The 13,918-nt window shown below is 40.6% G+C and overlaps 1 protein-coding gene across 1 annotated transcript; it reads right to left on the reverse strand.

Moving 5' to 3' along the window:
- Positions 1-833: 833 nt before the first annotated feature.
- On the reverse strand, positions 834-6,273 carry LOC139923837 (putative 2-ketogluconate reductase). Its single transcript, XM_071914716.2, has 6 exons — positions 6,074-6,273; positions 4,335-4,716; positions 3,541-3,712; positions 2,118-2,296; positions 1,908-2,004; positions 834-1,646 (listed from the first exon to the last, which is right to left on the reverse strand). The coding sequence occupies exons 2-6, from the start codon at positions 4,711-4,713 to the stop codon at positions 1,490-1,492; spliced, it is 984 nt and encodes a 327-aa protein (XP_071770817.1). The 5' UTR covers positions 4,714-4,716; positions 6,074-6,273; the 3' UTR covers positions 834-1,489.
- Positions 6,274-13,918: the final 7,645 nt, after the last annotated feature.

Genomic DNA, 13,918 nt, shown 5'->3' on the forward strand with positions numbered 1-13,918 from the left:
GCTTTTAGTACGTACTTAAAATGCCCGAATGAAATGTATCTACATATTTTTGTTTTAAAGAGATTTACACTTTTTGGTGAAGGTCCACAGGCCGACATTTACTGTATTGATCGGTTTGTGTCTTCCACACAGCATATCTTTTGAAAATAGTGTTTTTAGTGTTTATATAAAGCAGGCATAGAAACGGTCAACCTGCTGTTTCGCAAAGATTTTCTACACGGTAGAGATCTGCAACTCCTTTTCATTTCTTTCTGTCAGTGTGCATGCGGTGCAAATGGCTTTAGTTTTTCCTCACATTAATGCTAGACATTATTCTTTTATAGCTCAGACTTTGTCACTGAACTACAAACTGATATTTCAAGCTAGAAACTGTATTTCAACTTTAAACTGTGCAGATTCTTTGGGGCATATGTGCTATTATATTCCTCCTCTCAAATATCTAACATTTCTCAGATAAAAACTAAATGTGATTTTTGTTGCTTTTCATTCGTATTATTTAATCATGATGATTATATATGTTGTATTAAATCATACTTCCGAAATTCACCCTACCAATGGCAATAAGTCAATATCTATGTTCTCTACTAATTCTATATTATTATAATCCAATCTAATATATGATATGATATGACTGCATCAATCCAGGTTCTTATAATGGGGAACCTGCTCAACTTTTGGCTCAATTCAGGGTACAGATAGCCTTTACAACTATTAGTATCAATATTATGGAACTTGCAAAAGAGCACATATTAATTATTTTTGTCACACATTACAAATTGTAGCTCAAAAAACAATTCAATTCAAATAACTTTATTTTTCTATTAGGTAAGAAACTTCAAGTATGCAGAATGTGTCTATTACTAGGCTACTACTATTAATCATCATCATCATTATCATTGTCATCATCAGCATCATCATAAGATACAATCACACAACAACAAAACATACCACAACTATTAATTTATCATTTAGTCAAGTCAAACATACAAAAGCTGCTCCAAATTTTAACTGAAGTAGCCACAAAACCTGAGGTGGCGTTTTCAGTCTTCAGTGGAACACCAAGTACAAAAAGGACGGTCATTCTTCAACTCTTCATTTGATTATATCTGTCTGTCTGTCTGTCGAAACATTCTTGTGAACAAAATAACTCAGACTCGATTTTTAGTACCGTGCTGCATAAATTTGCATATTAACGACTTTCTTTAAACTACTATAACTCCTTAATGCTTTAAGATACAGAGTTTATATTAACAGCACCCTTGTGTTTTGCGAAGACAGGTATGGTAACATAGAAAGACGTGCTAACAAATGCATTAATTAGCTTAATTAAAGTCCTCATTAGCATAACTGGTCATGTTTAATATATCATAGTGATTAAGGCGGGACATCAGGCAGCTCAAGTGCCTCTTGTTCTCCTGTGACATTGTGACACATCTAATGAAACAATGAGGCGAACAATTCAACACCTTCTGTACTCTGTGCAGTTTTGTCATTTAGGCTTCACTTCATTTGGGATCGGCTGGCCGTTGACTGCAGCCAGGGCGTTTTCCACCATCCTCTGCACCATCCGCCTCACTGTCTGGTAGGTATTGGTCCCGATGTGAGGGGTGATCAGCACGTTCGGCAGGCTGAGGAGAGGATGGTCCCTGCACAGGATGAAGCAGAGGAGCTGTTAGGATCACAATCACAGTTAATTCCTGGTTCCTTCAGTATCATTAGGTGGTCAGTGAATGAATGAGTGATCTTGACATTGCATAGCCATCTTGTCTGATTTATTTCCTTCTGAATATCTTGTATGTGAGGTGTTGATGTCGCTGCGTACCATGTGTGTCGGTATGTACTCTGTCACTGTATTATACTATACTGTGATTCTGGTTGAGGTGAGTGAATTTTGAGAGAAACAAGACCTTGGTAAGGGTTCAGGGTGAGTCACATCTAACGCAGCTGCATGAATCGTCCCAGACTGGAGAGCTTTGACGAGGGCATCCTGGTCCACAACTAGACCTGAGTCGCATGAAGAGGATTATTAGGCTAAAAGATCAGTTTTTCAGCATAACTCAACGACTAGTAATCCTTTAATCAAGATCAATACACTCTAGGAAACGCTTTGTGCTCACCTCTGCTGATGTTGACCAGTGTCGCTGTGGGTTTCATGAGGCAAAGCTCTCTGTGGCCGATGAGACCCGTGGTGTCGGGGGTCAGAGGGACAGCCAGCGCGACGAAGTCCGACCTCTTCAGCAGGTCGTCCAGGTTCTGACAGTAACTTGCCCCCACCGCACGCTCCTCTTCAGCACTCCTGAACAAGGCGCAGGAGAAAGAGAGGGTGAGCATACAAGTTTTCTCACTGACACCTTGCCTGGATGTAAAGGAGTCATGTTTTTAACTTTTCAGAACTCTGGTTTCAAAAGTGTGAGTCCAGACTTTAGACATCTTGGACTTGTCTCGTGTCTGTTTTGACTCAGTCTTGGTCTCAGCCATTATTGGATGTTGACTTGACTTTTTACCACTGATCTAAACATTTTCAAAGATACGCTTCCCTTCACCTGCGTTTATTTTCTGGCCAGCACTACAACCAATTTCAGGGGTTACACTCATGTATAGCATGTAAAGGTCCTCAAATTTATATGCATTGAATAGTCAAATGTAGTATGTATATGATGTATAGTATTATGTAGTAAATGATGTATATGATCAAGTATAGAATGTAATATGATGTAGTATGTAAATGATGTAGTATATTATATGATGGTATGTAAAGCCCTTTGAGACTTGACTGTGATAAAGGGCTATATAAATAAATAAACAAACAAACAAACAAACGAAATCCTATGCATTGATTAACTAGATGTTTAAGGGGATAGTAAAGAGTTGATTTGCAGTTTTACATCTCTCTTCATCCTTAAGAAACTCCTTAAGCATTATGTACATTGTCTATTACCTGTTTTGATCTTGGACTTGACTTGGACTCGACTGGTTACCTTTACCACAGGGTAGGAAATGATGTACTTCAAACTGTTATTAAATCAAATTGAGTGTAGGTAGGAGGGTATCTCTTGAATTAATATGAAGAACAAACTTTCACAACACAATCACATCTGAATGCATTGCTCTCAGATGGAAGTTCTTTCATTTCAGATGAGAGAATCTGTTAATGGTTCATCACTGCGCAAAAAAAGCCTTATACTGAATTACAATTTCTGTAGAAAAAAATTACATCACATTTGACCTTGATCAATATATCTTGTTTTGTACCACTCGACACAAATGCATTGCGATTAAAGTGTGACCAAGGCTTTACAGAGTGAACAGTAACTTTACTGTATGCTGATTGGCAGATATTGGCAGATTATCTTCATCTTTACAAAATGAAACACATGAAACTGGGCAAAATGAATGTCAATTTCAACACATGCCACCAGGATATTTTCAGAAGTGGGCATCCAACAGTTTTAACCCTTACTTTTGCTGATGTTTTGTGTCCCTTAAATGTTTTTCAATTCTAAAAATAGCAATGTATTTTTTGTCATTACACTCTTTTACCTTCTGTTGCGGTTGTGATACAGGATCTTCATGTCAAACCCTTTGCTTCTTTTAGCTATTTTGTAGCCAACATCTCCCATCCCAATGATTCCCAGAGTGGAGCCTGTGACTTCATATCCCATCAGGTCTTGTGGCAGATGGGTGGTCTTTGGGTCCACAGCTATTTGGTGGCCTATGAGACAAAGGACCAAAATCTCTTTGAAATAGCTGTGTATCATCGGTATTTTGATAATAGCCTGTATTGCTGCTGCAGGAGACTCTAATGGTGATGTCACACCCACGATTCACAGCTGCTATCCTGAGGTACGTTTCAAGAAAAATACAGATGCTGTTGATGTACAAGTGACCTCTGAATGCTATATTGCCTTATCTGTACTTTTATGATCATTGTAAATCTTATCCAATGATTCTTTTCTACCCTAACATTATAAAAAGGCTAAATTTAAAACGTTGACGTTGACAAACTGAAGGTTTTTTTGGGTTATGACTGCATCCCACTTTCCATTCATCTTAGCATCTCGCCTACAGTTTGGACCTGACATTACTTGATGGACTTGGGTCAGATTGAGCTGAATTTCTTAATTAGCCTACTGAAAAGTAGGCCCATTGTTGAAAGATAGGCCCACTGTTATTATCAATTTATTAACAGAACATTTTAGACTTTTTGTCAGGCTTAGGCTCAAAAAAAGCTGTAGCCCTCGGGCTCGGTTTGGGTTTGGATGAAGATGTTTTTTTCCAGGTCGGGCCGGGGACAAATGTTCAGGCTCGGGTCGAGCTCTGCGCTCTGCTCTCACCCTGGAGAACGGTCCGTGCCGATGCCAGAAGCAGAGCCATGGCCATATCTGCGGTGGCGTCGCCGACCACGCCCGGCGTGTTGGTCACCTTCACCCCGAGGCTGGCGATGAACGGCACGTCCAGGTGGTCGATACCCACTCCTCCATTGGCGATCACCTTCAGGGAGGGAAGCAGGCGGAGCAGCGAGGGCTCGGCCGCAGGGTGGTAGCTCCACATGAACATGGCCTGGATCTTGGGGGCGTGAAGCGGGGGGTTTTGCAGGAGCTCCCTGTAGCAGACGATTCGGAAGTGTTGTTTCATCAGGTCTACCAGCTCCTCCTGGTAGCCATGCTCACCCCCAACCTCTGAGATCAGAGCCCACGGCTTGTCCCCTTCCATCACCTGGGTCCATGAGAGGAGAACAGAGTTAGATAGATTAGGACTCTAGGAACTGCTAAAGCACAGATCTACTGGAGGGTGAACCAAAGTGCTTGGCCTCACCTCATTTATTGTCATTATCTGTAATTATTTTTTTTATTTTGGTCAAGCTATGAGGTCACAAGCTAAAAGGGTTACTCAAGAGATCAGATGGGGAAGATCGTCTCAGTGCTTGAGGAGCTGGTTGTCACACTGTGACATTTTTGACACTGATTTGAAATCTGAATCTTTAGAGAAACAATGACTCGAAGAAATCCACAAGAGAGCAAAAAGTGTGCCAACCAGCCCCGGTCTCCCCCACACCTTAGACACTTAAACTAGGTCAGGGGTATAAATGCCATCCTGCTTAACTTTCAAATTAGCATCTCGACCTGAGCTTGGCATTTACAGTCAGACAAAACAAGAGAATGGACAAGTAGGTTGACAGCAGCGGACTGTGACTCAATCTTAAACTTCAGACTGTAAGACTGTGTGTAAATGATCACAGAAAAAAAGACCACTGGTAGATTACCTTTTAACACCAAAGAGTTAACTTTCACTCATCCCTTCACTCATTTGGTATTTATTTTATGATATATCATCGACAGAATTACAATGGTATGTTTATTTTAAACACACCTGGGCATGCGAGTTTAGCAGTTTTTCATTTTACACATTAAATTCCATTGGTTGCACTGTAGTGACCAAGCTGAATTAAGTGAGTAAGTTAAGTCGGCATTTCAGTTTCCAATGTACAATACCTGTCTGTGTGTATTTCTCACTTTAAGAAGCCAGTGTGCTTGTGCTGGGCCCCACAGTCTCCTCATGCTCTGGGCATAGGAGAGACTTGGCATTCTGCTTGGCAAGTTAATAATCATGTCAACAAAGAGTTTTAAAATGTCACACAAAACAATTATGGGCCCAGCATTAATTAAATACCATCTTTAAAATTATGAAAATTATGTTATTCAAAGGGGAAATAACAATTTTGTGATAATAAATGCTCAGTTTTGTAGGTTTGATATTCAGATTCTCTGTAAGATATTGCCCATGAAACACTGTGGGAAACAAAGTCTGCACACATGGCAGTGTGAAGGTGTTGAATGTCAAACCCATATTTCATCTATGTAAAATTATGCATGCAGTGTCATTTGAATTCATCAAATCCAAAACAGTGACAGTCCATAGAAGATAAAAATTACTATGAATTCTTAAGAGGAAATGTATTGTAGTGAGCACTGTGCAGAAAAAGCATAAAATAATCAAAAAATACTATCATATGACAATGATAAAATGCATGCAGTAGTAAAATATTATAGTAAATATTATAAGTCATTCTCACCTTTTCAACTGGAGCTCGAGGAGTTTCTCTGAGTCCTGCTGTTTCCTGAAACTAAATTATGGAGAGCACAAGCTGAAGGTCACGAGGGAGAGACTAGAGGCTGAGATTTATCTTGGTCTTGTATCACTGCCGCATTCCCATTTGCTTCTGGTGAAGTTAGAGATTAAACATGCGAGGCTGAAGAGAGTTCCGGGGTCCATCTTCACCCTGTGACACGGGCAGAGAGCGGACTCATGGTGCACGGAGGAGGGGCGTGTGTAGGCCAATCAGATTGGCCACCCCAGGTACCGCCCCCAAATGCTGAGTTATGATAGGCAGATGGCCATGTTAGAGGCGGGACCGTCAAGCCCAAGTAACATGCCTTCCAGGCATGGGGAGCAAAGACAGAAGACCAAACCAGGGATCTTTTAATGTGACAAGGTTTTTCTGACCAAACTGAATGGCAAAGATAAACGCACCTGGAAATAGAAAAACAAGAAGTAGGCAATGTTAGTAGCCTTTTTTATATGCATATTTATATGCATACAGTAGACAGTGATGCTTGAAAACATTGTGGATAATTCTGGTTATTGTTGGGCCTTGTGTTCAAAATGTCATCACTTACTTCACTGTAGAGGTAATACCTAGGTCCATTAGGTAAGATATAAACACACAGGGCAATAGGGTCTGGCTGCAGACCTCCAGCGTCAGGCCCCTCTCTGGGTCACACAGGGCGAACACAGTCTCCGCTGAATCCAAAAAGCGTCTTTCCAACACAACACCCCCCACACTGCAGTGGGACCTGCCTACATCCTCACTAAATGCCGCTCTCAGTGCCAGGCAGGCAGAACCAGCCTAGTGGGGATTGGTGCAGAAGACTGGGCATTTTGGTAACCACCGCCCCTTTGCCCATAAAGAGACAGTGCATGAAAAAAGCTAAAATCCTGGGCTGGGTTCATGATTCACAATTATTAAAGTCTAACTCAGTAATGATGTTTGGTTCACTCACCTTTTCCAGTCACACATTAATTCTCCTTCTACTTATTAGTTCCATAATGCTCTAGTCAGTGGAACTTTCAGATTATATTATATTATAATATTACTTCAGATTAGATTATATTATTATCAGATTATATATTGTGTTGTGTGTCTGTGCATGTGTGTGTGTGTGTGTGTGTGTGTGTGTGTGCGGGTTGCTTCACCAGCCAGTCAACCAACTCTTACTGCAGTATTGTAATGACTTTGCTCAAATCACACTAAACTCAACCTCCATAAAATCTAAATAGCCTGTACACACAACTTTACAGCAAAGCCATGTTAACATGCAACCACTAGGTGGCGGTGCTACATTAACCTTTGGTTTTGTATTTGTGGCAGCATGACAACTCAACATGTGTTTGCAACTTTGCATACAAAGCTTATCAAGAGTTGCTTATCAGAGCTAAAGCCACTAATGAAAGCTGCTGTACAGGCTGCATCTGTATGTAGTTATACACTTACAGGTCGCAACCACATTACCCACCAACTGCTTGTATTGTATTACTGATAATATTACTATCAGTATTATTAGGCTACTGATAATACTCAGAGGACCCCAGCTACTGTAGATCCTTCTATTTTCAATGGCTAATCAAAATTATGAATGAATGCATTATACAAGCTATATAAGACAATGTTATTCATTCAGGCAGAGTTGAACAAAGTCTTAAATTAGCAAAACATTATAATAAGAGAAAGCCACATAACATGTTGTCAAATTACTTATATTTAACTAGGCCTACGTGTTTTAATTAAGCTTATTTTAATTAATTAATTAATTCATTCATTCAATCATTTACTTTTCATTTTGTTTTATTTATCATTTTCCACTACAAAAGACATTTGTTATGTGAGATGTTCTGTGTTGATTTTGGAAGTAATTAAAAGTAATCAGACTGTGCTGCTGACTTGAAGTCCAATCAATTGCATATATAGCTCATTGCATTGTTAAGCAAGTAATCTTTATTCGATAAATTATTTGAATAATGTAGTCTTCCCAACCAAAGACCAACAGGCTAGCAGCCTTGAAAGGTTGAAAGTCGATGTCCGGTCTTCTATCTGATCGACTTTGTGTCATGACCCATTATAACTCTAGCCTCATGGGAAATACAGAGTTCCCAAAGATTTGATCATGGCTATGAATCACATAAAGAGACAGTGCATGAAAAAAGCTAAAATCCTGGGCTGGGTTCATGATTCACAATTATTAAAGTCTAACTCAGTAATGATGTTTGGTTCACTCACCTTTTCCAGTCACACATTAATTCTCCTTCTACTTATTAGTTCCATAATGCTCTAGTCAGTGGAACTTTCAGATTATATTATATTATATTATATTACTTAAGATTAGATTATATTATTATCAGATATTGTGTTGTGTGTCTATGCATGTGTGTGTGTGTGTGTGTGTGAGTGTGTGTGTGTGTGTTGTGGTACAGTACAACTCTTACATTGAATCATTAGAGGTGAGGAGATCCAGAACAGGCCCTGATTGACTAAAGCCTTTTATGGGTGCAAAAACTTTTAGCATGAACAAATCCAATGTTGTAACTCCTGACTGGTCAAGTAAGTCTTAATGTCTTAATCACAAGTATTAGTGCTGACATTGCAAAGGTTTTTGTGCCCACTAAAGGTTTTAGTAAATCTGGGCCTGGTGGTCAGTGAAAGGTGAGTTTTGTTTTTTTAACTTTACTTATCCAGAGATCATTTTCTGAGCACGCATGCTGTTTTTCACCAGTGTGCAACTTCATGTTCATCCATCTGCACACACTCACACCTGGCGGCTGCCATTACAGCTAGTTCTCTACTATTGGCCACTGAGCTGCCTTGTTGGAGCGATTAGATGTTAAGTGTCTTGCTCGATGGCACCTGGAAGGTAGTTTGTTGAGGGAAATGTTCCCGGCTGATCTGGGAATTTGAACCAGTGACATTCTGGTTACAAGCCCAGCTCTCTAACTTTTATATTACAGCTGCCTCTAAATTTAGTGAAAGTTGATAATACGGGTGAGGAGCGATGTGACTTGGCATCGGTGATATCGTTCTGCTCTGATTGGTCAGACACAGTGTGTGTGTGTGTGTGTGTGTGTGTGTGTGTGTGTGTTCCAGCAGCAAGCCCGAGCATCAGGGAGGGCCATGTGTGCAAGGCAGCCGCCACAGATCAGCGGCTTACCTGCTTCTCACCGTTGCGTAATCCCTGACCTCACAGCTCCCACCACCTGAACTGAAGGTGCTGTATCTATCCCTCCTCCTCTCCTCATCCTCCAGCTCCTCATCCCTCCCTTTTTCTTTCCACCTCCCTCCCTCCCTCTATCTCTCCTTAACACCTGCGACTGCTGTTCCTCTCCACCTCCTCCCGACAGTTGTCCACCTCTCCGCTCATCAACCCCAAACTTGCGATGCCACACTTGTTCTCCTCCACCCGTCTTCTCCTTCCCTCCATCCTCTACTCTTTCAAGTCTTCACCGGTTCCTCCCATCCAGTTTCTCCCCCTCTTTCTCTCTCCTTCTGTCTGTCTTTCCAGAACTTAAGCCCTTCTCCCTCTGTCTATACAGTCTGAGAGTCTTAGTTCGCCTGGCTTTCATTAAGCCAATTCAGCCGAGCTCTGCCTCCATCTGCAGCCAAGTGGCTCTTTTAACAAAAGTGCTGACTCACGTGGTAGATGCAACGATTACATCACTGCTTCATTACACAGCATTTTGAAGTATATGTTCACTGATCAATAACTGAACTTGCAGGTATTATCCATGCTTGTGTCAAAGCAGAGTGCAATCTGTAATTTTCTCTTGTATAATCAATCAAGCAGTCTGGGAAGTAGGGCTGAAAGATATTGACCAAAAATCTAATTGTGATTATTTGACACAATATTACAATTGCGATATAAACTGCGATTCATATCATCACAAGTTTTCTTGTCATACATTTTTTAGAACTTTAAAATTGTTTATAGAAAGTGATTTTGTTAAACATACATGCCAGTGTGCAGGATTTACTGAGTTTGAGTATGATGAAAATTTTTCACCAATATTGTACTCTTAAGCAGTTAATTGCAGCCTCTGCGATTTGGAAATTGCAGAAGTTCATATTGCAAATTCTAATTTTTTTTTGATTAGTTGTTCAGCTCTACTGGGAAGATTTTTGTACTTTAGAGGAAAAGCACACGTTCATAAATCATTAGGCTAGTTGCTTAAGTCCAAATTCCTGGCTGCGTCTTTGCATGTCATAAGCTGCCTCATGTTTGCAGGCAGGTGAGGACTTATGGTACACGGTGTCACGCTTGTCCCGGTACAGTCAGAGGAGACGCTGAGTGAGAAAGTCCTTAAGTAAACTCCCCCTCACCATAATAGACTGCTGACGTGAGTCCAGCCTGACTCAGCTTATTGGCATGACAAAGCTCTTTGAAGTCAAGGTGTAGTGGCTTTTATCTTAACCTCCTCTGAGCAGATAAAAATAAAAAAAGAAGATTCTGCTGTATTCACACACAGGATTAATGAATAGTGTTGGTGCCATGATGTCATATCCATGGCCTTGTATTTTCTGGCAGCAGCAAATTGCGATGAAATGAGACATGAAATATTCTGTACTCATCAACTCATCTGTGTGTGTGTTCCAGAGACTCAGTGATTGCTACTAAACCACGAAGCATCCAGAGAGACAAAATAATAATAATAATCGTTGATGAGTCAGAGATGCTGCTGCTCCTTATTACTGGGTAAATGCACACAGTCAGAGTGCTTTGATTTATCCGAACAAACACCCTTCTGTGTTCTGTGCAGAAGCCTTGTTTGTGGTGCTGGCATGCCGCTCTGTCACATGAGAATAATTTAAGTTTATCACTTTTAGAAATTTCATTTAAATTTCCCCTTGGATTTAGTCTATGAAAGCAACGTTTCACTTTGATGGGACGTTTTCACCGTTTAGCACACACACCCATACTGTCAACATCCTGCAAAACCCAGTTTCTCCAGTTTTGTCTCTTTTTATGACTGTAACTGATCTGATCTGAACTGATCTGATCTGCCGGTTCTCCAAACATTGAACATGTTTCGTTTCCCTGGCACCAAGCCAATCAAGATGCTGAATATGTATATGCATAGCTTTTGGAGAGAAATTTGAGTCATAATATTCTAATAATCTCATCTTATAATTTTGGTACATTACTGTGGCAATACAGAAAATACTGTATATTGTTTATATTATATTTATTAACAATGAGATTCAGGAAGTAAAAGCCCCAAAACAGATGGTGCTGGATGCTTGGAACAGCTGATATCAGCAGTCATTTGTTCATCATCCATATGGAGGTATGTGTGCTAAAAAGAGAATATTTTCTACCAAAGTGAAATATTGCTTCAAAGATGGCCATTGTGTTTGTCATCAAAGTTGGTCAGTAATGTTTCAGTGTTCGAACTGATCATATAACTTCAAGTAGATCTTTTCAAGAGGCTTACTATAGCAGAGATGATTCTCCATTTTGAAACCATATACAGTATATATTCTTGTATATTATTCACAGTTCAGATGATGCCCTGTTTGGGCCTTCATGGCCACCGTATACTTGCTGTGGAAGCAAATTTTGGCTGGTTTGTATGGACCAAAGGACATTGTTGCAGAATAAACAAAGCATTGCATTGGCTTTGGACTCTGCAGAGTGAACAGGCTTGCGAGCCAAACTAACTGAATTCTTTTCCCAGCAGCCCACACAGCTTGACTGTCTGCAGCTGGTCTAAAGTACCAAGTGATTGGTTGTGTTTCCTTGTAGAAAAGCATCTCGATTTCCTTTTCTGGTTCAATGCCTTTGTTTATATTTTTGTCCTAGCATGTTGCGGTCAACTCTTTCAATATGAATGGTTTTGAATCTCTCCTTAGAGGATATCTGCATCTTTATGACCGATCAAATTTCTACATCCTCATATTGCCTCAGCTGCCTTTGTCATCCTTTCACCACAGCTGCTGTTGTTGAGTTTTTGTCATCACTATTTCGACATTGTTTCCAAGTTTGACTTTGTTGTAAGTATGTTGCTGCCTTTAGTGACGCAGGCTCCTCCCAGGGTGCGTTCCTGGGTCCCCTGGACAAGGCTGGAGAGGATTTCCCTCCCACGGGTGCTGCTGTCTCACAGAAATACAGCAGAGACCAGAGACACACACACACACACACACACTGACACCTGCGCCTCTCTAATGGTGCCGGAGCAACTCAGCACGCAACTCTCAGCATGTTCTGGTACAGAATAAATCCACCTGCTGGGTAATCCAGTCAGCTTGACTGTCAGCCTGTTGCTCGTGACGTGCGGTGCGGTGTAGTGAAGCCGCAGGTCGGCTCAGTGAGAACTGTGGGCCGGCCTCGCTCTCTGACCGCTGCTGGATCACCTGCTCCTTTCTGCTGTCCTGACCCACCCTTTGTCTACTGATCCTGTATACAACATATACTGTATATATATTTTGGACTTGCATTTATTTTTTATATTTTCAACAACAAAAAACACAACATAAAAGGATATAATAAGGATTGCATACAAAAACAAACAGAAAGAAAGAAAAACAGGGTACATATATCTATTTACATCCATAATAAATACATATCTATATATCTATATCCATAGTCATATAAATGATGAGTATGGATATGAGTATGTTTGTATGTATGTGTCTGTATATACACACATATATACATACATATGTTAAAATGATGCACTTTTACACAGGATCATAACATTACAGATTGACAACCGACAACCGATTGACAAGTAGTTTAGTTGTTTAGTGACTAGAGTCACTAGAAACCTACATTATCTTGGAAAATCAAAACATTATAAAAGACAATATTATTGTTATTGATTATGATATAAATTATTAGGAAACATTGTGATCATTTCTTGTAGATGAATTTCATGCAACAAGGTTACCCCTCCACAACACTGCTCTCCTCACTAATGCGGCACCATCATTACAAACACACAGAACTTTATTTTAAATTCTAGTCAAGATCCGAAGGTTTCCAAAGATACCAAATATGTTATGCTGAATTACAGGGAAATGTGTATAAATGATGCACAAGACATCTAGATTTTTTCCATTTGATGTAATGGTGCAACCATGAAAAATGGCGCCTTGGGTTTGAATATTTCACTCAATATATATGTGATTATTATATGAGCTTCAGTGAAGTGTTGGAACGAGCAGATACAGAATATGTATGTGACATTGTTGTACAATAGCCTATGGAAAAGCTACTTAAGAGGACATTCAAGGGGTTATTGTTATGTAGACCTGTTTGTTGGACAGTGTGTCACTTTTAGGGGGTTTTCTCTCAGTAAGATCACAGCGCTAAGCCAGGGAACGACTGCCACAGCTTAGCTTGGCATGTAAAATCTGGACACACTCTTCATGTCTTCCCTCGGTACAGCACAAGGTTATGTCCACCTGCTTAGGTAACAGATAATCACTGAGGAGTGTTCACTGCTCCTCTGCTGCACTATGTTGTGTGGCTCCTCCATCCAGCACCGGCTAATTAGGCTTGTCACTAAAGCCGCTGTTACCTAATGACAGAGCCCGTGTCGATCCATGGGCCTGCTGACTTAGAAGGTGGCTCTCCAGTTCAAAGCCTCTTGGCGGTTGAGCTGTGGCCGACCAGGGCCTCACTGCTGGGGGGTGAGCTGGGTGGGAGGGGGTGCTCTTCGATGGACAGCCAGTCAGATCAATGTTATGCAAACCTATTAGTCAGAGGTTGCAGTGCCAGCTAGACACTCAGGGACTCTCCCTCAGGGTCAAATACACTGATGAACTCTCAGGCAATGACTTCTATTAAGAGAGCATAACAATGATATCCAC

Source organism: Centroberyx gerrardi, chromosome 19 (assembly GCF_048128805.1).
Source record: "Centroberyx gerrardi isolate f3 chromosome 19, fCenGer3.hap1.cur.20231027, whole genome shotgun sequence".
In the NCBI taxonomy this organism is placed as follows: domain Eukaryota; kingdom Metazoa; phylum Chordata; class Actinopteri; order Beryciformes; family Berycidae; genus Centroberyx; species Centroberyx gerrardi.